The 24,961-nt window shown below is 46.4% G+C and overlaps 1 protein-coding gene across 1 annotated transcript; it reads right to left on the bottom strand.

The window, feature by feature from the left end:
• Positions 1-360: 360 nt before the first annotated feature.
• On the bottom strand, positions 361-15,024 carry LOC144167125 (uncharacterized). The gene is made up of 4 exons (XM_077696499.1): positions 14,729-15,024; positions 7,433-7,630; positions 2,377-2,580; positions 361-978 (listed from the first exon to the last, which is right to left on the bottom strand). The coding sequence occupies exons 1-4, from the start codon at positions 14,888-14,890 to the stop codon at positions 694-696; spliced, it is 849 nt and encodes a 282-aa protein (XP_077552625.1). The 5' UTR covers positions 14,891-15,024; the 3' UTR covers positions 361-693.
• Positions 15,025-24,961: the final 9,937 nt, after the last annotated feature.

Genomic DNA, 24,961 nt, shown 5'->3' with positions numbered 1-24,961 from the left:
ATATTATGGTAGCATTGTGAATGGCTCCGCGAGACAGTCCTACTTGAAACGATTAAACCCAGTTCACAATTTAGGTTTACGTCTCTCGTCTCGGGCGTATAGGACATCACCCATAAACATCCTCTACGTCAAAACAAATGAACCACCACTCACAGATAGAAGAACAATGTTGACATGCTCATACATACTAAAGATCCGTTCACTGCCAAAACATCTGTGTTGCCCCATAGTTACAAAATGGCCGTCTAGAACACTGTTTAATAATAAACGCCACGCTATCATAGCATTGCTTCTTCGTTTTGAAGATAGATGCCAAGAACTCAGTATACGAGACACATTACCTCAAATTGCCCATAAACAGAACCAACTACCCCCTTGGTATAATTTTCCTACAACATGTCACTTCACACTAACACGGCTTCAAAAAAAAGCAGACACCGTTATTATCCACCTAAAAACACCAAAACTTTTGTTTGGCACATGATAGCCTTAGTTACTTTTGTGCCATAAAACAAAACACAACACAACATAGCCGGGGGCTTTAATTCTTGATGATTTCAAAGAAATATAATTGAGCGAAGAACACTGCAAACTGCGGCCGTCCGACAAAAATCCCAATTGCGGTGTCAGTAACCCTACAGCGGGTATGAGGCATCTGCTTTTTGGCTGCGGTTTGTGTGAAACAAAGCGTCCTTAGAAAAGGCTGCAGACGCCGGCCTGGGCCATGCGGGAGGTCGGTTCGCAGTCAAATAGCAGAAAAAAGAGCGGGGAGTTGGCCACGGCAGCACGGCACAGCTTGCCGGCCTCCTTGCTGCCAAATGGCGCCGGTCCGCTTTCGGCAGCAGAAGCAGCCGGGTCGGCGAACTTCAAGGGCACCAAGCAGAGTCCCCCGCACACGGCGCGGTAGAGGAGGCGAAGGCGGGCTCGGTGTCCTGGAGTCGCCAGCGTATCGCCACTGGCAAACTCCATCGCCGTGTCCTGTATGTTGAAACATGCCAGAGACCAGAGGCAGGATTGCAGGTGATCAGAATAGCCTTGTAATTTAGCACTGTATACATATGATGTCAAGTGCATTGTGGAGTATGAAATGCACTTAAGTAAATGTTTGTGGCTTTTGACAGACTCGAGGGTAAGGTAGTGCGAAAATTGGGGTGTGTCTGAGTCTTAGTCTGGGACCAAATTTTTCGTGGCTCAAAATACCTTATATACGTTGGACGATCCTTTTTTTCCGTTCGTCATTCCGTGCTCGCTTGTTGTGGGATCTCTAATTTCAATTCTCTGTCTCGCGTGGAATTCTTCCAATGAACGGGCCGTGGTTCACGCGTTCACATCTGCTCGATGTTAAGCTCATAGTTCGGCATGTTTGCTTAAGGAAGGCGTTGCTGTGGTAAATGTTCACTGCTACATGTTCACTGGTTGCCAAATGTTCACTGCTGAAAAATTACTAAGACCACAGAAAAATACACGACGCAGTGCGGTCCTTGCAACTAACTGTATTACGAAAATTTGTTCTTTTTATAAGAGCACGGCTACACATTATTACCCTTTCCCTTTCTGTAGGAGACTTCTTGGACATGTGCCGGAAATGTACACCATCACAGTAATGACCCGCCTTGTATGAGAAGAGACAATTCTTGCGGATTAAGTGTCACGGAAGGCTACTAACAAGGAGTCACCGGCACGTGGGACCTGGTTTGGCTCAATTAGTTCACGATTTAGCCGGTTCCTGTGTTTACAGATAACTCCGCACTGATCAAAAGGCGGGGTACGCCCAGTCCGTACAGTGGCCGTACGAAGAGCTATGCAAGCATTGCAAATGTGCATGCGGGTTTAATCACAAGGTCAACGTTGCAGATAATTATAGTGTATGCGACCTACCTTCTAGCAAAAGAACGTCTGTCGTGTGGCAAGAAACACGTAAAACAGGTTGGACATACGAGAAGATGTATATATTATCGGCTCTCGGAACGCGGAAACAATATGCGAAACTCCATGACTGGCCAACTATCCATTCACTTCCGGCTAGATAGTTACAATGACTTGCAGCTTCTTAGCACAGCCTTTACAGAATCTCCGTCTGTACCCGCCGTGTAGGCTGCCCCGTAACGGTGTTTTATTACAAAGAATTCTTGCCTCGGGCAAATGATTGCTTGAGATGGTTACTTGGAAGATATACCTGGGGTATAGCCAAGGTATTATCGCAATTGAGTAGACCGCCACAAGTAATGACCTGTGATGCTCATTGTAATGCGAGGCACAAGTGATGCCCTGTGAGGCACAAGTAATGCCCTGTGAGACTGTACATTGTTGCTCTTCGGGAACAGAAAGAAAAGGTTAGTTTCCTTTGGACAATCAGTAATGTGTTTAGTCGCTTACCAGGGCTACCTTAAACGCCACTGCTGCAGAAAACAGTCCAGACACGTTAGTTTCTTCGGTGGAATAGTTGGCTGCCTGAAAGCCGGCCTGAATGTCCACCTGCTGCTGCACGCAGAGCGCTGTGTGCGTACCAGGCCCCACGTCCGGCAACGAGGCCACCACGGTACGGGCCATCCAGAAGCCAAACGTGGCCGCCAGCAGGTCCTGCGAGCTCGACAAAACGGCACGCGAAGAGAGCAACAATGCCACACTAAAACTACCGCGCCCTTCCGTTTAGCGCTGAAGGCACATTGACCCCGCACGGGGCACCTTGAGCAATCTTGGTGATGGTGCTGGTCACACCGTGGACCCCGAGCCCCCCAACATAATCTGTAACCTACCGTGGTGATTACTTTAGAGGTGTAGGGTAAGAAACCACAAACGGTGGCCTTCGAAGCCAGGGTCAAGCTACAGCGGATGAGCTTCCTGTCTGTTTAACAGGCATGGATCTCCGGGACCTCTTCCGCTGTCACGGTAAGGCTGACGTAGAACCCCCGTTCCCTGCTTTCAACTATATCATTAGGTATTTTCTAAACCCTCCTCCAAGCGTGATCGGTCCCCGAAGAGGGTCCGCACCGAAATATCTTTTCCTCAATTGCCAACCTTAAGCTTTCCTGAACCGGAAAATTACTCTCGATTTCTTGTTATGGAATCTCGTGAAGTGGTAATACAGCCAGTTTTCTCGCATTGACATCAGTTATCTTGATTGGGAAATATCTTGAAGGCATATTTGGAACACCTTACAAGGCTAAAAAACACATGACTGGTGAGGCTCTTGGCGAGCTAAACAAGTAGCAGGCCACTAAGCGTTCCATTGGACCACAGATATCCATAGGACGTCCGTTTTACAGCCGAACGTCCGAGTCCCGCGCTCGACGTCTGGCGGACGTACTTCGGATGTATTTTTCTGGGAAGCTTGAACGTCCATTTAATTTGGTCCGGCGGACGTCCAAGCTACGTTTGTGCATGGGCGTATACTGTGGTCCCATCAATAAAGTCCGCTTGACGTCCATCGTACGTCTGTATGGCTGAAGCAATATTCCTCGACAATGTTTGTAACTTAACTTCTCGTAATTAGCCAAGAGTTAATTATGTTATCTATATTCTTGCTGCCTGCAGCGGGGGGCAAACAATTTGTCAGCTCAGAAAACAATTGTAATAACTGTAACCCTCGCGCCTTTCTGTCTCGCGCACGAAACACTCGTTGCGGGCTGAACGAGTCAACTTTATGTAGTTTATGTTCGAATTAAAAAAAAAAGAAACAGTAGATCGTGAAGTTTCATAAAAACATTTGGGTTGATATACTATGTTGTATTGTTTTATTTGGTGCTAATTAGGCTAAAAGTATTTTTTCTAACTAAAGTTTTTCATTGTTTTTCTTTTGTGCGGTGCACAGCCCAAGCCACGTCAAGCCGTATAGCCATAGGCATTCGATTCTGTGTGTGTATAGTGAAGCACCAACGAACATCGATTATCTTAGAGAAAGAAACCCTGCTGCTTTCTTCTAGGCATCTTTTTGTGTCCTCAACGAAAGGTAAGACATTATTATAAGTGCCGGTGAGGGGGAGGGAGCGGGGAAAGCGTCTTTAGCTTTCCGTGTACTGCAAACACCGTACGCTGTGTCGAACTCGACTGGCTTAGCGCGTTTTGAATGACAGTGTAAAAACACGCTCAGGGAATTATCTTTTTTTTTTACACACATAGGGGCGATAAAGTAGTTATACCGTTTCCTTAAAGCTGTCAGCGGTACGTGCGCGTATTATCGTTGAAAGAGATTATCGTTGGGTGTGCCCGCGTTCGCATTCAGCCCGGCGCTACCTACAGCATGGTGTGCGCAGTGGCTACTTTTACGTTCACTCAGGTTTACGGAAAGGGTTGTAAGAATTTTTGCTGTGTGACCTCGTTGCGGAGATGCGTTATGCATTGGCCTTGAGGTGAAATGTAGGCACGGTGTCACGAAGCGTGTAAAAAGCCGTACGGTGCGTTTTAGGTAGGGGGGGGGGGGGTGATCTCACGACCCCAGAAGAGAGGACGCGGCCCGGCGAACGCGGAGAAGTAAATGCATCTTGCTGACGTGAGCATGAAGCGTCTACTGACACATTAGCCGTGCTTGCTGTATGCGCGTGTAGACGCGCGTATCCGTCAATACTCCCCGCGGTGGCTCAGTGGCTAGGGCGTAGTGCTGCTGAGCCCAGGGACGCGGGTTCGATTTTCGGCTGCGGCGGCCGCCTTTCTGATGGAGGCGAAAAGAGAAAACGCCCGTGTGTACGACATGTAGGCGCACGTTAAAGATACCCAGGTGGTGAAAATTAATCCGGCGCCCTCCGCTACGGTGCGGACACCTTATACTGACAGACGCTGTCAAAGCGTGTAGGTGAAAACGTATTATTTGTAGGATATTCGGCGGGCATGAAACAACTTTGCTTGATGAATCTGAGGTATGCAGTTTTTCTTTTTTTTATTAGGAGAGGCCTTTATTCTGCAGTACCATATTCGCAAACTGCTTATGCTAGTGCGCAAGACAGTGCAGCTTGTCAGTTATTCAGATCGAGGGAATCTAGCGAAGCACTGCGAATCCTACGAGTTTCAGCTATCATTTGGTTTTGTACAGGATTTCAAGAGTCAAAACTTTAGTTAGCCATGAAGTCATGACAGAAGCATGTTCCGAGATAAAACGACAACAGTAAAGGATCCCCAATGTCTATTAAAAATTGTTTTTTGAAGGGTGCAGTCAAAATTATTTCAAACATCATTGGTATTTGGTGGCATGCCACAACATTAGCTGTAGATTCGAGCCAACCAAAATAGTTCAAAAGCAGGCTAAAATTCTTTTTGTGTTTAATAATGTAGCCGTATATAGGAAAAAACAAACCACGAAGTTTGAATTTGCATGTATTTGACTTCTGTAGGGTGGCTCCAAAAATTGCATTTAATTGTTGCTTTTGGTTTTGCAGGTGCTGACTGAGGAGTTGGGAGAAATTTTGAGCCAAGATATACCTGACATGAAGCGCGATCGGAAGGTGAAAGTTGTACTAACGTTGGAGGTTATAAAGCATTAAATAAAACTTTTAAAGCTTTGCGAATTCGTTTCATCTTGTGGGCATGCCTAGTTTGCAACATGTTATCTGAAGTGTGCTAAATCTATTTCATTTAGCATATTTGTTTTAGGCAGCCTGCTTAGCTGTTCAATACTTCACTTTTTCAAGCCAACTTTTTGTTTTTTAGTGTGCATTGCTGGAAGTTTCCTCTTAGCAATTTAATGGAAATATTCCAAATACACTTGGTATAGATGCATACAGCTTAAGTGTAGGTTTCAATTTTCTAGTAAACTTGAGATCCCCTACTTGCCGTAAATTTCAGTGCGTTATTGATAACATACATTGAAGCACCACTAAGAATACTCAATACAAAAGCCCCTTCTGTAACTTGCTTATAGAAAACCCCAATTGTAAATGCTTGTACCACGCACTGCGGACGACAATTCCACACCCTATTCATAATTTTCTTGGCAAGAGTGGGAGCAGCGATGTTTGCAGTAGCATAATACAGTGGAAAGTTGCGAGCCTATTATCGTAACCGCTTTTCAATAGGGAACCATGTGTACACTGCGGGCTGTCATGTTGAAGCATCCTGTTCACCGAGGTGGTAACTGCCTACTACAACTTATTCATATTTATGTTGACACAACAGCCCGCAATGTATGCACAGTCCTTCTTTAAAATTCATGATGATAAGCTTGCAACGTTCCACTGTATTATGCTTCTCTAGCATCACTGTTCGCACTCTTGGCAAGGCAAATATGAACAGGGTGTGGAGTTGTCTGTCCACAGAGTGCATGGTGCAAGCATTTATAATTAGGGTGGAAGGGGCCTTTGTATCAAGTATTCTTAAAGCTGGAGTAGTGCTCCAAGGCATGTTATCATAAGGCAGTGTCTATTATCCCGGCAACCGGGAGAATTACCGTCAGAAATTTCTCACGGCAGTCACCTCTCATTGGCTAAGCACGCTATACGGAGATATTATGGGATAAATATAACCTAAAATACCATGCTTTGAGCTGTCCCTGTAGCGCGTACCCGCCGTGGTGGCTCAGTGGCTAAGGCGTTGCGCTGCTGAGCACGAGGTCGCGGGTTCGATTCCCGGCCGCATCGGCCGCTTTTCTGATGGAGGCGAAAAGCAAAAACGCCCGTGTGTACGAGATTTCGGCGCACGATAAAGATCCCCAGGTGGTCAAAATTAATCCGGAGCCCTCCACTACGGCGCGCCTCATCGCCTGCGTTGCGTCGGCGCGTTAAACCCCACAATCAATCAATCAATCAATCCCTGTAGCGCTGTGGTAACGTATTTGGTGTTAAACGAGAAAGCTCAGGTTCGAGTCCCCAGTTGTGATTTTTTTTGTTTTTTTTTTCGCTTTCAGAATTTTTCGGTCATCGTAATTTTCAATAATTTTTTTACTCTGGTTCTGGTTTTTAATATATCAAGAAATCGACGCACAGGACTTCTAGAATAGGTTGAATCACGTTTATTATAGGTTGTGTTCTCTGTTGTTGGGCTGGGTTAGATTAGGTTTGTTGCAGTTGGGCTGGATTTGAGTAGGTTATGACGTGTTCAGTTAGGTTACGCTACGTTCGGTGAGGTTATCTTACGTTAGGTCACGTTGGGACGTAATATTATTCAGCAAATTTCAGGCCAGCCAGCTTTTATGGAAACTGCCGTGAGAATTTCCCGGAGGTAATTCTCACGGCTGCCGTGAGATTAGACGCAGCCTTATCACAAAGCACTGAGGCTCACAGTGAGTACAGGTTCTCCCTGATTCAAAAAATTTGGGACTAGAAACAGACGTCCGGCCGACATCCAATATCCGCATTTTGTCATCCTCCGGACGCCCCTGTACATTTCGGTTAGGAAATGTCCGATTTTTTTAGATATTCTTGAGATTCCCGTGAAAAAGTTTGCAAACACTTTAGAAAACGTGACACTTGGAGTAACAATGGCTAAACCCAGATGTTCTACTCACCTTGCCGAAGTCCTCACCAAAGGATGGTGGCACCAGCTCACCAAGCGACACGTACAGCCGGCGCTCGGTGTAGTTGAACGTGATTGCTGGCAAAGCGGTGTCGGCCATAGGGACATCAGGGAACGTTTTTCGTAACGCTATATGAGCTAGCATCGTGTAGTAATTGTCCCGGCTGTTGTTGTCAGCCTGGGTATCAAGCTGCAAATGAGTTTTAGAATATTTAGAAGTTTCTTCTGGATCCTTCAATCTAATCTGTGGTGGGCACGTAGTAGGCAGCATAGAATGGAAAGAAAAGACTCCAACTGGCCTCATGTTCTGCCGCGCAGAGCCCACGTTTTACCTTTAAAAAGTACCCAAGCTGAATTTTAAAGCGTGCCTGCATGTTCACGCATAGCTGACATGAACCACTTCATCACTTGAACACGTTGTATAGCACACACAAGATCACGTCAACGACGGCGTGGATTATGCGAATTCATCGATTAAAATGATCAACTCTGTGAATGGGGGTCACAGAAATCATCTGTAAGTGTCACGTCAGAGCGGTAAGTGATGATAAACCGAACTTCTGTGCAGTAACGAGCTATTGGCGTGTTTGGAAGCAAAGCGTACTCTATAGCCAGCTGAGACTAAAGTAATGACAAGTATGGCCTCTGATGAAAATGGCGGTTTCACGCAAATGTCACTATGGCGCGTTAGTAAGGAACGCGAATTCGTTCGGCCCATCAGCGCATGGAAGGGTGCAATGAGAGACGCCGCTTAGGTTAAAAAACTCCCTCGAAAGCCGTTGGCTGACACTTGTTTTTTGCGCGCAGCGAGCGGATATCTTTGAACAGAACGTGTTGTCACGACCGGTAATCTTACCACCCGTGAATAAACTTCCTAAATAATACGGTGCAGACTTCGGTAAACCTCTTGCAAACCAGCTTTACGAAGTGCAGCTAATAAGGTGTGTACGCGAAGCTAATGGGTCCTGCATTTCAAGACGGACTGAAACGAACCACGTTTTGACGAGTAGTAGCCTCGCGACGTTTTCGCTTCGCCTCGAGCAAAAATACCCTGAACAACAAATTGAAGGGCGATCCCATTTCGGACGAGCCCTTTACGGTTTGCGCGAGTGAGTGTGATTGAAAGCTGATGTACCCGGCAAGCTGGCTCAGTGAATAAGGTGTTCTGCCAAATACAACGACGTGGAATTAGTCAGGACCACGGTGGCTGCATTTCTAACAGAAGCGAAAAGAGGAAACGCCTGTGTGTGCAGATTTAGGCTCACGTTAAACATCTCCAGGTGGTCAAATTAAACAGGAGCCTTCCATTATGGTGCGCTTGTTAGGGGAGGTGTTTCGGGCGCGTTAAACCCCATAATCAAGCAATAAAATTGAAAGCTGACGTGCAGCATGGCAGTGAAACATTATGGATTGTTTGTACAAACGTTGGCGGCACAATTAGATATAATAGTGTTGACATATAGTATAGCAGCCGCAGTATCGGAGAGGGCGAGAGGCATAAAGCACAATGCTGTTCCGATATAAGTAAATACCTAATGAGTAATTTAACCGAAAAGGCCTCCTGCGCTGCCCAGGGGGCGCTGCGAAACCGGCCTCCGAGCAAGACGTCCGGGTAGTACAAAGCTGCGGGGGTCCCATAGGATCCCGTGTTGACAGAAGCAAAATGAGCTCGATACTGCCGATTGTTTTGCTACACGGTCTCCAGCCCATCCTCGATACGTCCGATCTCGTCAGGCGGTCATCTTGGCATTAGAGAAAAAAGCTTTGCAGCGCTAAATACGTTTAAAGCGTCGACGAAAGTTCTGGGACGATGACGGCGCTCTGCCACTCGCAGATTCAACGATCGATGGTCGTATGAAGTGAAATTTGAAGTGAAAGCTTCTTGTTTACACTAATACGCTTAGTGACAAGGACTTTTCAACAACAGCCGATCAAACAAGAAGAGTAACGCAATCGGCGATGATCGCGCGTAAAAGGCAACGAGTCTCGCGGACCGCAGGCTCGCCCGCTCCGGTGAGCGGGTGAGCCTGCGCACTTTTGCGCACCTGCGCACTTGTGCGTGCATTTTCAATAAAGACTGCTGGTTTGCGCCATCGTTACGAATATATTGCAGCGTTAGCTTGCCGTTTTTTGCGTTGCCGTTGCGTTTTCTTGATGCGCTCACCGTATTTAATTACGCTCTTGAATCATGTATTCCAAGTTCGCTCGTAATAGACTGAAGTAAGGATCGGCAACGTTTCGAGGTGTAGTGCCGAGTTAGATGAATACGACACCGCGGAGGGCTGTACGGCAGATCGGGTGGGAAAGGGGGGTGGCTTTTAAGTAAAAATAAAAAAATAAGCGAATTGCTAATATTATTTGTCAATAATCTGGCGAAGTGTGAAGATGGGGGACAATGCAACTGGAAGCGATGAATTCTGATCTGTTATTGTCACGCCGTCCAATCCCTTTTGAGGACAAAACTGTCGTGTTGGCGTTCATATTAGCGAAGACCCCTGCACTAGAAGATAACCAACACAGCCAAACACCATTTTATGTAAATATTTGGGCCGTGCACCGTGAATGCGACTGTGTTATGTTACAAATCTAAGCAGGCCACGGACTTGCGATTCGGTGCTTGATTGGCGTCCTTTAATTGCGGTCAATTTATTTATTTGACGGTATTGCCTCGCCCACTTGCTAGTATACGCGTACCCCGCCGTTCATAAACCGTGTGGTGTAAAATGTTAAGCAACTCGATAGTATACATTTAGTTTGCGATAATACAAAACAAAATTTCCACTCGTTTTGGAGGCGTTGCCAGGCCAGCAGCGTCCGCTGAATCGGCTGCACTTCTCGCGTCCGCTAGCATGCTTTTGCTGAAGCCATTACAGTCGAACACGGATATATCGAACTCCAAGGGGATCGCGAAAGAATTCGATATATCCATAATTCGATATATAAAATAAGCCTATCTGAAGATTATCTGACAACTCCGCACATCACTGAGAGTTTTCTGAAGTCGTGGAAAACGGTAGTTTACCGTTTTGACCCTGAAAGCACGGAAAATCTGAACCGCAGCATGATGACCACCGCACTTTATTTATCATTGAAATGTCTTTGAGCTTCACTTGTTTTTTCTTCTGCGTCGTAAAGTTCGCCAAATTGTCTTCAAGATTACGAACACGCACAAGTGAGAAAATCAACGCTGTACACTGTGCCACAACAAAGGCGAATAACGCTGACGGAACCTCGGCTGCAGTAGGCGGTTGGGAACGTTGTCAGGCACTGAGTGCCGTTATCTTCAGTATCCGAACCGAACAGCTCCCCCATCTGGAGGCGTGCAACGAAGTCGCTTTGCACCCGACACGCTCCGGAATAGCCGGGGCGGGTTGTGCTGCATTCGCCTTTACGTCAACGTTGATGCGGGCATCGCCCTCAAAACTACTGCGAGGAATTCCAAACGCCTTTTCAACCAACATCTTTTCAGCAGCCTGCACCCAACGAATTTCCGCCTTCGTTGCTCCCAAATGAATGCCTTGGACAAAACAAATATACAACGCCGCATCGGTCCCCCTGCATGATCCACCAAACAGTTTAATCACAGAAAAAGAGTGCCTCCGGTCAATTTCTTTTGCTCCTTTATGTCCTTTCGCTCCAACCTCTATCCGCCTTCTAGCTATCATGGAGCTGCCCCTCGTGCTAGCGTGAAAACAGCTGTTAAAGGCCATCGAAGCGACATAATTCCGCGGACGCCGCCTCTGTCTCTCCAAGCCAGGCAGCTCCTGCGATGAGTCAACATTATCATTAACTCCACCCCATCAGAGGAAGCAAACTTTCAGGGGCACCTTCGGCGCGGAATTCGATATATCGAATTTGCCCGTGATCAGGAGTTCGATACACGCGCACAACAGCCCTATACTTTTGCATGGGATTTTCAAGGGGATGTTTGCACTGTTCGATATAGACAATAATTCGATATATCTGTGTTCGATATATCCGTGTTCAACTGTATTAACAGTTACCTCATGCTCAGCAAGGTTCTGTTTACGCTACTTATGAACTTATCGTCAAGAAGCTAGACCACCCGGCCTGGCGATACTGCCCCGCGCCGCGACCATCATGACAGCTCGCTCAAAAAAAAAAAAAAAAAAAAAACTCCGATAAATCGGCTTGTTGTAGGGGATATTATTTTGTTTAGCTTCTGCAACTCCTTAAATGAATTTTGTTCCGTATGCATTGAAGTAAAGTCACCACAATCTGATTAAATTAGGTACAACCAACTTTCGCTCTGGCTTGTAATTGAAAACACATAGGCGCGGTGAGGGTCGTCTGCTTTTGTACTATCCAGAGGCGTCTGCCACTAGGAGCGCTGCATTCCGCCACAACTCCAGCGCAGGAGGCCTATTTTTTGAACGCTTGAGTAGGGTAGCTGATAGTTCGGAAGGTGTACAGTTCAGCTGTGGTTCTATGATAACACTTAAAAATCTTTAGAAAGCTAGCAGGCAGTTTTGTTACGCACGTGAAGCGTTCGTTTTGGTCATCTGCTTTACGTTCTTACACCCGCCACGCTGCACAAATGATTCCACTCGAACTCAATCTTACCGTACTGTCCCCATTGTCAGCAAAGTGTCATCCTAGACCCCAAGCACTTAAGTTGCACCGTGCAGCTTTCGAAACTTCTCGTGATTCTTTGCTCCATGCTCTGTCCTTTAAGGCATCTCATCATATCCCCCTTTACAAAGATGCTAATTCCCTACATGCCGTAGGTGTTTTTTCAATTACGAGGGGCCTAAAAAGGGTAGCGTGAAGTGGGGTCTGCACCACCTACCAAGATTTCACGCTTCTCATCAGGCGTCATCATCAGTGACATATTGTGACCTGGTCTTCCCTCTTACCATTTCTCCAACAGCTTCCTTGGGGCCTACCCTATCTGAATAAAAGTAATTAAAATAAATTCAATTTTCTTTTTCTTCCTTTCCATTATTTTCTCTTGCCTTCGGTATGTTTTCTGTCGTGTTTTACTTTTTTCTTTCGTTAGTTCAGCTTCATGCACGTGTCACCCTAATCGTCTCTGCGCGTTCGCCTCCTTTCTCGCCTTCAACGTATCAACACAGAATTTATCGACACCTGCTAACCTACTTTCTAGGCTACACTGTTTTCGGCCGGAAATTTTGACCGCGCAATTTTGGACGGGTAGCTTTAGGACAAATCAAATTACAAATTCCGTGACAAAACACGCAGCAACGCGTTGCGAGTAAGCATTCGCCACTACAATGCTGGCGCGCTAGGCCCGGGCTTCCTTCAACTTTCTATGAGAAGCGTGGTCTTGCCGCGCTCTCCCATAAAGCTAGGCGTTGCATGGACGCGTCACCTCAGCTCCTGCTTTGTTCGAAAAGTTGTGTGTCTGCTGGCCGAATTATTTTGTTTAAAAGTGTACCGCTAGAGAAAATAGGAGGCAAAGCCCTTACACATGTTTAACTGTGCGCAGAAATGTGGGGCGCTGTGTAGTTATTTCGTCCACGTTTAAAAAAACAAAAACAGGAACGGCGTCAACTGGCACCGCTACACCGGAATCACGCATCCCCAGAGGGCTTTACAAACCTTAGCACAGGTTCATATGCCCTAGGCGCTACACAACGCTAACACATTTCAGACGGCAAGCTGCTTCCCGCTGTGTGTTAGCCACTAAGTTACAGCTGCTATTGATAAAGAGTTGAAGAATAGGCGAAAACAATGACTCAAGGATGCGAAGGTATTGCGGTGTTTGGCGTTGCTGTTGAGTAGCAGCTTCTACTTGCTGCTTATTATTATCAGAAAGATTTACACCACCGGGTAAACGTCAATTATCACTACCATCGCCAGAAGTTACGAAGTTATCAGCGCGACCGTCAATAATTATTGTAAGTGTTCGTTCATTGATAATATGACGTTCGAGCGAGTTGTGCGACTGCAGATGGAAGGGACACACACAAGAGGTGAACAGCCAACACTTGTCAATTAGAACCAACTCTGCGTAACGGCGACATAAACATAGGTTCGTTAATAATTTTGTGGTATCCGTGACCACAGTGCGACCGCAGGCTTTCATATAATACAGGCCAGAACTTCTGTTACGCCTTCTATCTTTGCGTTGGGATTATATATGTGTGTTTTATTGTTTCAGGTGGCGTAAAACGTGTATCGAAGTACCATGCACTGTGGCTATTCTGCACGCCGCGAAGACGTCTTTGGCATGTCTTTTTGTTGTGTCTGGGGTGGTGCGCGACAGTATCGGAAGCTGCTTTATTTTTATTGTACGATCGCATGACACTGATTTTACGACTTTTTCACAACTCTCTTGTAGGGACGCTGCATAAGGCTAAGATGGCAGGAGTTTTGCTATGCTCGAACAAAATACCGCTCCTCCAACTACCGACTTTTGCAACGAAGAACACTGGAGGATTAGATTGGTATTATTAAGGGCTCCATGCACCATAGTCGTGCGCTCGTATGACCTGCGCTGGGAAACATGCGCGGCAGAATGGATTTGTATAAAAGTGACTCTAGGTGAGTTCCTTGCATAGTGAACTCTCCAGATGAGTTGCGTGTCTGCGAAGAGCGACGTAAAGAATCAGAAAGGCAATGTATTGACGGGCTATTGCGCGAAACGCCACCGGGGAACCGAGCAGCATGTGTTGCACACTCCTGTAATAGCCGTCTGTGAGTGTAATGGTGAGGTTTGCAAGCGGGATAAGAAGCTGTTTATCCATTTCAAGTTGGAAGAGCTTGAGCTACGGTATAATAATTCACGTCAACCAATGACTGTTCACTCGTCCTGTACAGCCAAAAGCAAGTCTGGATTCCACGCCCGGCACCATTCGGTTTTTTTGGGCACTAAGCGCGCGTCGCTTTGGGCGAGTAGGAGTGCAGTTGATCTATAGCTGAGCAGGAGTACAAGAGGCCCGCACTCAAAAGGTGTTGATTCCCTCCCTTTAGTCTGTAATTGCGTAGTATCCAGAATTTAGTCACGACACTAAAACCCAATGTTCGCGGAAATTTTCGTAAAGTTATAATAATAACGTCTTCAAACCACGCAAGAAGTGGATGAATCCATTTTTCTGGGAAGTGTTTGGACTGCAGTACTGTAAGAACTAAATTGAAACATTCCCTGTGTATGGTCATGTGTAGACTTAACCTGCCAACATACTGCGCACTCTGACTCCCAAGAGGACAATAACACCGTGGTTTATGGGGATGCCAGGCATAGAAACAGAAGACATATCTGAGCCATCAACTGTGTAGTTGTTCCTCGGGTGCACCAACTTACCGCACTTGATTGTACCCTCGCAGGAGACGGCTCTTTTGCGTGCGGAGTTCCGGTGTACGTGAGCGAAAGGTTCCTCAAGGCATCTATCACACTCATCTTGACCTCAGAAGGGCAGCTGCTCAAGTTCACGTAGGCCGTCAGCTGCCTGCGCACAGCGTGCATTTGCTCGCGCACCTGCAGAGACGCCGGCGAGCGGCCGTACGGATGTCACTCGGACGGTTGAAGGTAGACATGGAGGGGTTCACCATGCAACAGCTGATTGGCAAGGTGGAAGAGAGAATACTTTGACAGGTGCACATAGCGAATAATGAGACATCATAGATAATTATGAAAAACGGGGAAGTACGCCTGACAATGGCCATACTGGATTAACATGCCCTGGATAGCCCTTGGGCAGTCCGATGAGTGCCCTCGGAGTGATGGCCCCGTAGAATTAGAGGAAATCTAGCGCCGGATAACGGCCTGGGAAATCTGCGGACGGCCCACGAGTGATAATCGCGGAGGGCTAACGTTTCTCTGCGAGAACGCCGTGTATTGCCGAGAAATCACACTTGTACCTCCTGATGTAAAAAGAGGGCGAAAGGAATTGTTGATGAATGCAAATTTTGGTCTTTGCTGCGTATCGCACATGTCTGATTGGTTAGCGCTGCACTGGGGCTGGCGAATCTAAATAAATGTTGCGCATAGATCTGGCAAGGGAATGGCATGCTTTGATGAAGTCGTTTCTACTAGGAAGGATTTTAAAGCAGTTTGCACCAACTGCGCACACAACGGTACCAAGCAGTTGGAACATTACGGCAGGTAGATTTCACAATTCAGTGTTCAAAGATGGATATGTTGTTGGTAAAGTTGGTACTCAGCCATGGAACGAATTACAACGGGGAGCTTGACGAAGACTAAGCAGGAATACTGAACAAACGATATCAACTGCTTGTGTAGTACACGCTTTGAATGTTTTTGATGCGCAACTGTCGCTTGTTAGGTTTCTTCGTGTTTTCACCTACTTACACTTGTGAGTGACCGAGGAGGCAGTATATTGCGTGAGATGGGTCGTAGCCTTGGTCTTTTTTGCGCTGGGGCACATATCAGGATATGTGTGCGTGTGTTAACCGTGAAATAAACCGTTGATATTCAGCGCTTTCCCCGTGTCCCTTCTAAGTCTTCGTCAACCTACATAGTTCGAAGATATGCTTCGGCTAATGATGATGAGGACGATGACCTACAAGACCGTCCTTGTTCCAGGGCTGCACCACGAGCCAGAGCAGCCGGTTCCACTGGCGAACGCTGTGCATCCGACGCATGTCGTCCACACAGGCGCCACCAGGCCAAAAGGTTTCGTCCAGCTTTCGAGTCTCGCTGCGGAGCATGTCAGCAATGGAGCAGAGTAGTAGGTGCAGCCGCAGGACGGGAAGTGAGGCTGCCTCGAGGCGACGCAGCCCAGCAGCCAACCTCTTAGGCTGAACGACCTGTGGGCAACATGCCAGCGAACGCTGAGGACACGCCCCTATGCGTATTTTGGTGCGCGTAAGGTGGTTCTTTTGCGGCCACTTACAGAACCAAGCTTGAAAACATGCGTTCGGCTGAGCAGCGCGTTACAAAGCAGTTTACAATCAATTAGTTATCATAAATTACGGTGCTGTGTGCACAGTCATTATATCCTGCAAGTGAAATACAGTGAGAGTTGTGCACAGCAATTATATCCTGCAAGTGAAATACAGTGAGAGTTGTGTAAAAGCTCGCCTACGACACAAGCGCACAGGTCTATTACAGTAAATTCATTGCTTCATTCTTATCAAAAACACTGGCTTATGCTTGCAACAGCACCCGCCGTAGTGGCTTATTACCTAAGAAATTGTGCTGCTTTGCCGAATGACGCGTGTTTCATCCCGGTCGCGGTGGCTACTTTTGTAATGGAGGCGAAAAGTGAAAACAGGCGTAATGCATAAAATATGCATAAAATAGGAAGCTTCAATAAAGTGGCGTGGTTATTGAGCCTTCGGTGTCCTGACATTGAAACCGGATACTTCAAGGGTAATGTTCTTATTCGGAATTCGCTATTTAAAGGGTCCACGCAGACAAAGCGCAATTTTGGCTCATTGGAAAGATTTCCTCGTTAGAATTATACTGACACCACTTTTAACGTAAACTTCGCTCAAGTAAGCTTTATAATTAGGAATAAAGCAAATGGCCATGCGACTCATTCGCTCATTTCCCGCAAAGGAACCTATGATGTCATACTGCCCAGCTGTGCGATTGGCTGAGGCCGGCAAAAGCAAACGCAAGTTTGCAGGCCTTATAATCTTGAAGAACGAGCAATTTTTGCCTACATTTTATGCATATTGATTTTATAAAAGTAAGAATGGTGGGGAAAACATGGAAGGTACCAAAGTACACGTAAAGATAGAAGTGCAGAGCGCGCTTTTGGTGCTGCGCACACTAGGCTTGTTCTACCTGCACAGCAGTATGGCGCCTTCGTGTTGTCTGACGCGACACAGGCCGATTGGCATAAGCGACATCGTTTTACGCGACCCTGTTTGACGAGTATACCCCATATTTCAGAAAAAGGAGTACTCTAGCGCCAAAAATTCAGGCCAGGTGCAAATGCCGTCAAAAACAAAACAAAGACGGGCTGAGGTGAGGTACGTTATGGTGACGCCAGCTGGGAGGATTGACGGTAAACAAAGCTTTGTAGTCCTCTAAAAGTATAGTGCCGCATTTGGGTTCGCTTGAAGACCTGTTCTTGTGACATGATCGCAGGCGACCTCAAGAAACAGATGATTTGGCGGGAGAATCAAAATTTTAACATATATTCATTAGTTCTCAGTAAATATAGCATCGTTTGCTGCCGAAGAAGCGGTGGGGGCAATATGAAACAGCAAGCATTTCAAATAAAACAAGAGAGTGAATTGCTGGGCTAGTTGGTTCATAATGTTCAGAAAAGGGGAAACCAGCGAGCAGAACGCAGGAGAAGAGGAGGAGGCACACACACAACACCGCTGTGTTGTGTGTGTGCCTCCTCCTTTTGTCCTGCGTTCTGCTCGCTGGTTTCCCTTTTTCTGAACATTCAAATAAAACAAACTTGTACTTCGTCTGCATGGCTCGTTTATGCCTTCGTAGCTTTATGGCTATTGACAATACAATAGCGGGTGCGGTAGAGAGAGGGTCAGTTTATTGCGTCCTCAGCGGCAGGAGTGGTTACCAAAGCACTAATGATGATGCCAAGCGCAACACGGTCACTCGCATCCGATTCGTTCCTACTAGCTTCCTCGTCGTTGCTTTTCGTAGTCGCTTTAAATGGGATACAATCGCGTATTAAAGGCGCGATTTTCGGACCTGGGCCGGCCTTGAAACAACGACGGCCCACGTGTGCCCCGCACGAGAGAGTACAACCTCGTCTGGCCTGACATTCAGCGTCTCGGTTCAGTAAAAACAACGTGGAAGTGTTTTGCGTTCAAACAAGTCAGGACTCAGTGGTTAACATCAGGCATTTGTAGGTGCTATGTTTAAATATAGACTTTCAATGCAGAATTTTAGCACCCCCTAGAATTAGTACATACAAACACAGTCGTTGATTTATGAATAAGTGCAAGAGTGCCGCTGGCACAGTATCCATAATCAACGCGCTGCACCTTCCTTCTGTTGCGCCCCATCGCCAATCTAGACTTCCTCTTTAGTTGGTCATTCATGAAGCTGAGAGACTGCCCTGCAGAATGTGAGCTTGCCTTCAGGCCTGCACCGCATGCACTTCACAAAAATGGAGCCACTTCTCCTGACGAACACGACCATTTTTGACTACGAAGTTTATGGCTCCGCGCAAGCATCTACTTTATACTCTGGAGTTTAACACACAGATACCTATTGAAGTTTTGTATTTACTTTGTAAGTTCTTAATCCATTTGGTTGTTTGGTACTCCGGTCTTGCTGGAAAAAGCGAACATGCATTAACGTAGTGATGCTGGTAAACAAGGTAATGGGTTGCCCGAGGGATGCCCCGGCGCCCCTGGAATCATAGGCGAACATTTTTTGATTAGTGATATTGAATGTTTCTAGAGGTTCTGATACTAGAACAACTGGCCACTGTGCGTGCTGAAGATTACGTCGACCCGACAAATCTGGCATGACGGTCTTACCGAGCAGGTTAAGCTGTTGTTGGAGCTCTCAGCAGTAGACAGGTGCCGGAAAAGCGCATCCAACCAGAGCGGGCTGTCCGAGAAAAGGTCGCGAATGTCCGTAGACTCAGCTGGACTCGGCACTGCTTCAAAACCCGTTGTGTTCGGATCTCCGCCTAAGGCGATGGCCTGCTTCAGTTCCTCGGTGTTTATGAATATCCCGGTTGCCTGCGGTCAGAGTGAGTGCTTTGCCGAAGTTTTTCCGGTAAACCCACAATGTGCAGAGTTACATGGTTAGTCGTCAACGTAGTTGCATAAGGTTTCTAGTTGGCACTGCACCTCCTGTTGTAGGGAGCAGGCTTCTCAAAAGCAGGTCATTTGTAACTCTGAATCTGTCTCTGTATGCATTCATAACTTTATACTGCCACTTAGTTCCGGTGTAACCGTAGCTCCTTCGATTTAGGGTCGTGTTTAACGTTATTGAACACTAGAATTGCGTAGAAAAGCCCCAGAATGGGTCCCATATAATATTACTCAAATTCGAAAATTTCAAAGTGCTTAGACAAAATATTGTTGCACAGAGGCCAAGAGGACATTACGGTGTGCCGGCGTTAGTGATGTTGTACAGCCGTGTGCTAACCTTATCGTGCTATCGTGTGTTAGGCCGTTACAAATATTCTTTGGGAGCATCATTGTGTTGTGCATATCAGTGATCTGGTTCGTTCGGGAAAGTCTATCGCTGAAGACTGATAGATACGTTGTATTCAAAATAGGAAACAACATTCCGAAAATGGTGCCCTTCGATGTTTCAAGGATGGCATCAGCTAAAAACCATGGATATTCTAAAAAAACCCTAAACTCTTATTTTATTGGGCCAGTTTTAAACCAGAATGGTACTGAACCAAATCACGTTAGTAGAATTGAGCACGTAATTTACATTACGAAATATGTGCTGCGCGCAAGTGCCCGGTGTAAAGAAGAACAAGTCGCTGCGCGCAAATTTCAAGCTGGCCTGACCTCCTGAGTTTCTTCCACTAAACCTCTTTTTGTCAGCCTCACTCTTCAGTGCTCAAAGCAAGTAGTGCTAGATAACGTACATTTCAGTAGTAACAATATTACACCTAAATGGTGTGAGAAAAAGTTCAGCAAGAATTAAAAAAAATTCTGAATATGACATTTGCATTACATAACTGACCTTTACAGCGTCAGAAAAATCTTAGCAGTGGTTGTCTGCATAGGCGTGCTCAATTTACCGAGAGAAAGGGTTCCATCCTAATGAGAGTGCCGCCTTCCGTCAAACCCCTTCTAAAAAATCTCGGCATTAAGGAAAGATATGCAGTGCTAATGGAAATGGCTCTTGGAATGAATGAATGAATGAATTTAAGATGTGGCTGAGTGGCTAAGGAGTTGTGCTGCTGAACACAAGGACGCCGGTTCGATTTCCTGCTGCGGCGGCAGCCTGATGCAGACAATGCAGGCGAAAAGCATAAACGCCCGTGTGTTCGGGAGAATCCCCCCACGTTAAGAATCCCCAGGTGGCGAAATTTTTTTCGAAGCCCTTTACTACCGCGCGCCTCATAACGTGGGTAGTTTCTGCGCGTAATCAATAATGAATCATTTTAAAGAGTCATATTTGTAGTTGTGTGGTGGCGTTTTGCCTTAACAATGGGCTCTATGGAGTGTGCATTATTCACACAAAGTGGACAGGTTCATCGCATCAGGAGTGCCACACGGTCTACAAACTCGACTATTGTCTCAACCAAGAAATTCCTTTGAGACTCCTGATTATAAGAACTATTCCTGCGTCAATAGCCGGGCCCACTTTAGGAAAAAAGAGGCGAAATAATAAATAAAAAAACTAATAATTACTGAAAAATGACCATCTAGCTATCATCTGCCTAAAGTACTCCTCTGAAATACAAACGTCACATATGTGCTTGGCGCTTGGTAATCACACCAATGCTGCCCCTACTGTTTGCAAGGTGTTGCGGCAAAAATGAGCCTTTTTAAACGAACTTCGTCAGCTGACGGCGGGATCGTTGGTGCTAGAAATGTTTACGAAGATTCGACTTTATGGTTTGTCGCGCTTAAAAATGACACCGGTGACAGGATTGTTTGGTTCCCTAGGAATTGAATTAGAACGTGTCTTAGCGTATGAGCCAAAAATCCCCGGAATAATAGTACCCTATGAACGCACATATAGGAAAACCAGAGAAGCTCAGTCTTGGGTCGTAGGAAATAACAGCGGTTATTCGAGCGCATAAAAACGAAGACTGTTTTGGCCTGCGTTGTATTTTCTAAAATAAACCACAAACTGCAATTGCTGTAGAAAACGTGTACGCAATAAAGCCAGCTCATCTGCATTCTCCCACCAACAAAGACAAACTGTTAAAGCGGAGCATTTTTTGTTACGACGCCATGACTACGTATCATGACGGTGACGTTCCGGCCGCGGTCGCATTGCGGCCAATGTGTGTATTTGCGTCCCTTATGTTCGATATGCAAGTATCTGTGCAGCAAAAACGTAGGCGTAGTTAGCGCTGAAGAATAATGTTATTATTAAAATGTGAAATTCTCGCGCGGCGCAAGAGTTCTCCAGTTTTTCAAATTGCCAAATTAGTGGGACTGTCGTGCTGCCGATATCTGTTGGGGTACAGTTTGTGGGTCGAATACTTTCCATCAAATACTAAGCACAGGAACATATGGTCGGAATACCTCGGATATTACTTTTTGTATTCAACAATGGATCACACAATCCGGCCTCAGTGTTGTCAGCAGAAAATATAGAGCTAGGGGTGTAAGTGACCGAACAAAAGCTATTTTCTTTTTATTGAAAATTCATTACAGATTTTGCGGCTTTCCATATAAGTAAGGTGGTTCATGAACCCAGTGACCCACTTTCCCACCTTTTCCTTGTGTGCGCTCCTAAGGTCACCTGGGAAAACTTTCCAAGGTCTGATAATGTCACAAATTTCGGTAAGGAACCAGGTGTGTTCCCTTATTTGTTTTGTTTACACAGTTCTCTTTTGACAGGTTGGCTAATTTTTCTAGCACCGACGTGCGTAGCATGCACTTACCTGCGACAAGATGGGAGCTAGTTGGTCAGGCTGGAATGCCTCAGCGAAATACGCGAGGCGTGATGATAGTCCCGGCGCAAGACCACACTTGGCGAGGATAGCGCCACCAGAGTTTCTGTGCAGGTAAGTGAGAAATAGCGGCAGACGTTTGCCTCCTTTTCATCCTTATTGTTACGGGGAGGAGTACGTAAAAATAAAGCTGTATTTAGCACATGTATCTACAGAGAAGCGAGCACCGTGTTGACTATAGCACAAACCTCCTCTTCCTCTACTTCCAACGGTTCCTATCCCAGCGTGCGAAGCAACTTCTTGTTTTTAGCTGAGCCCTAGCACATGCCTACAACGCTTGGGGCTATGTCTTGCCTTCCCATTCTTCGGCGGCTCACACACTGACATTATTGAAGGATAGGCCACTGGGAAATTGTTCCGCCGACCAAATTGCACCTTTTCCTGTGGCGGCGTTTTTTTCGAGTGAAAACAGGCCCACCTGTACATTATCTAGGAGTCTTATTTCACCTACTGTTGTCTGCACGTAAAAGCGCTCTTCTTTTCAGTGAAAAGCTGGCATAAATAATCGAGTAGCAGACGTTTCTTTTTAAATAGGTGGATGCTAATATGTGTCGGAACACTATATAAAGACCAACAAACGGTCCTGGAAGCAACGAGTGCCGTTCAGTACACTCGCTGTAGCGGCAGTAATAGGAGTTGGAAGATACAATTTCATATAAACTACAGCCTTTTAATTTCTGTGCTACATCTTCAAAGCGGCACCGCATTCTGCAACCGGCTGTGCTTTCCGCCTAACATACATCGTAGCGCCAAGCATGTCTTAGGGAGGAAGCCATGTTAGACTGCACTTGTCTGAAAAATTCCTAGGTCCACACAAAACGCGCAGCCTGCACGTGCCGAAACATTTCCAAGGTTCGCACAAAGAATTTACTGCGCGCATCTTGCCAAAAGGCAGAAAGAAAGTACCTGTTTCTAAAAGAGAAGATGCAGGAGTAATTCTATTGAATTATTTTGTTACGATTTTTGCTGTGCCTTCTATTCTTCAGTGTTCACTGTGTACTTTGTTCAACCTATTATTGCCCCCCTCATGTAATGCCTTCGGTCTTTTAAGGTGACCTTAAATGAAATGAAATTACGTTAAAATCACTGGTTAAATTACGAGTACACATACCGCGGCAGCTTGGGCTAAATGGTGAAGCATGATGAAATATGCCTACTGCGGATACATTTGGAATGACCACATAAGTGCGCTTGTCGCGATATCAAACGCAACAGAACGGGCGAGATAGTCAAAGAAAAAAAGACTGCTAAACTGGAACAAGGCTACCCGAATGTCATCCTTGTGCCGATCTGGGATACGCTGCTGCAAAATATCAAACGGAAGTGAAGGAAGCATGCCATGAATACTGTAGAAACATGCAAGCCGTACGTTTTTCCCTCATTGCACGGCATAACGCGGAACGTCAAAATATCCCGGGAATGGGTGTGCGGGTTCTGTGCTCAGCCCCAAACAAAGGGTATGACATGTGCCGCCGGGTCAATGCGCGAATGAAAACCCCCAATGAACCACCACACCAAGTACGAAGCTCGTGTGCAAGGGGTCGTGTACAAGATATCGCTTACGACTGGTGACTGTTACATCGGCCAGACCAACCATTGCACCAACGACAGTGCGAAAGAACATGCAGCCCGCATACGAAACGGGCTCTCTGGGCACGTGACCATGCATCAACGCGACAGAACCGGCTGTAAGATTTCCTGGCGTCAGCACCATGCACAGGAACCGTGACAGGCTTGCGTGCGAAATAATGTAAGTTAAGATGTAAGAGAATACCACTTCTTGTGTGAGCGCAGCATGAATTACGCTCACAGAAAAAAAAAATTGGCTCCAATCCACGCGTTGATAGTGGTTGGAAAGCAAAACTTCAAACGACAACTGCCCATGCGACGTCACTTAAATTCACACACGTGGCTCTACGAAGAGCGAAACGAGATATTCTGCGAGCCGTTACCTGTAATTCGCGGGGGCGGCGTCCCACACACAGCAGCAGCGTCGGCCACGGCCGGGCTAGAGCGGCGGACGCCGCCACCGCTGTAGTCCGGCCGTGAGTCGGGAGAAAGAAAACAGTAGAGGGGCGTCTTTCAAAGGGTTAGACAGCGGAACCTAGCCATCCTTATTTGCTAGCTTGGAGCTAGACCAAAGCGCGACACAAGCGGAGACACCGAAACAATCCACCCTGTTAGCTTAGTGATACCCCTTTATACCGATTTAAACTAGTTAGTTTAGTAATGAAGTTTGAGAATTGCGAGAAAGGTGAGGAAACTTTTATAATCGCTATTTATCAAAACCAGTATCTAATTTCGCCTTTTGGAATACCTCTTAAAACACAACCGAATTGGTATTCACCAATTTAGAAAACCTAGTCCTATTCGTGGAGAGCATTACGCAAAAGGTAGCGTTTCTCTAGTGACCAGTTTGTAGATTTTGTTTTTCCGCCCTGCAAATGAGTCCTTAACGTATGTTTGCCGTACGACCACTTAATTCCGTCGGGTGCGCGTTACCCTGGAGGTGCTGTCGAACAAGTTAATCAAGCCGTGCGAAGGCAGCGCGCAAAGGTAGCTGCGCCAAGACAGACCCAAAGCAGCGGTCGCTAAAGCAGATGACAAAGCCGTACCGCCGACGCCGCCGCCGGTGAGCAGGCACTCCCGCGCGGGGAACGCGGGGTAAATTCGCCGCGCCATCTACAGTGTGCTCCGTGAGTGCAACCCTCCTCCCCCCCTCCTCCTGCCGCCGCCTCCGCCGCGTTAGGAGTTCGTTATCCCGCACGCCACGAAGGAACCATTGGCTGGTAGAGCTAGAAAGCTTTGCTTTCAAAAGTTTTTTCTACGCACCGCAGTGTCATTAAAGGGACCCTGTAGCACTTACCACCGACTACTCGTAATTTAGTCCTATTGTCCCAGAAATATCCTCTGGCAAGAATAGCAAAAATTTGTTCACTGTCACCGGAGCTACGCGCGATAAAAAATCGCGCATAATC

The sequence above is a fragment of the Haemaphysalis longicornis genome, unplaced genomic scaffold (assembly GCF_048455015.1).
Source record: "Haemaphysalis longicornis isolate Haplotype H1 unplaced genomic scaffold, Haemaphysalis longicornis Haplotype H1 scaffold_2, whole genome shotgun sequence".
Taxonomy (NCBI): domain Eukaryota; kingdom Metazoa; phylum Arthropoda; class Arachnida; order Ixodida; family Ixodidae; genus Haemaphysalis; species Haemaphysalis longicornis.
Note: the sequence above shows the minus strand (reverse complement) of the source record. Positions and strands in the feature narration are given on the sequence as shown.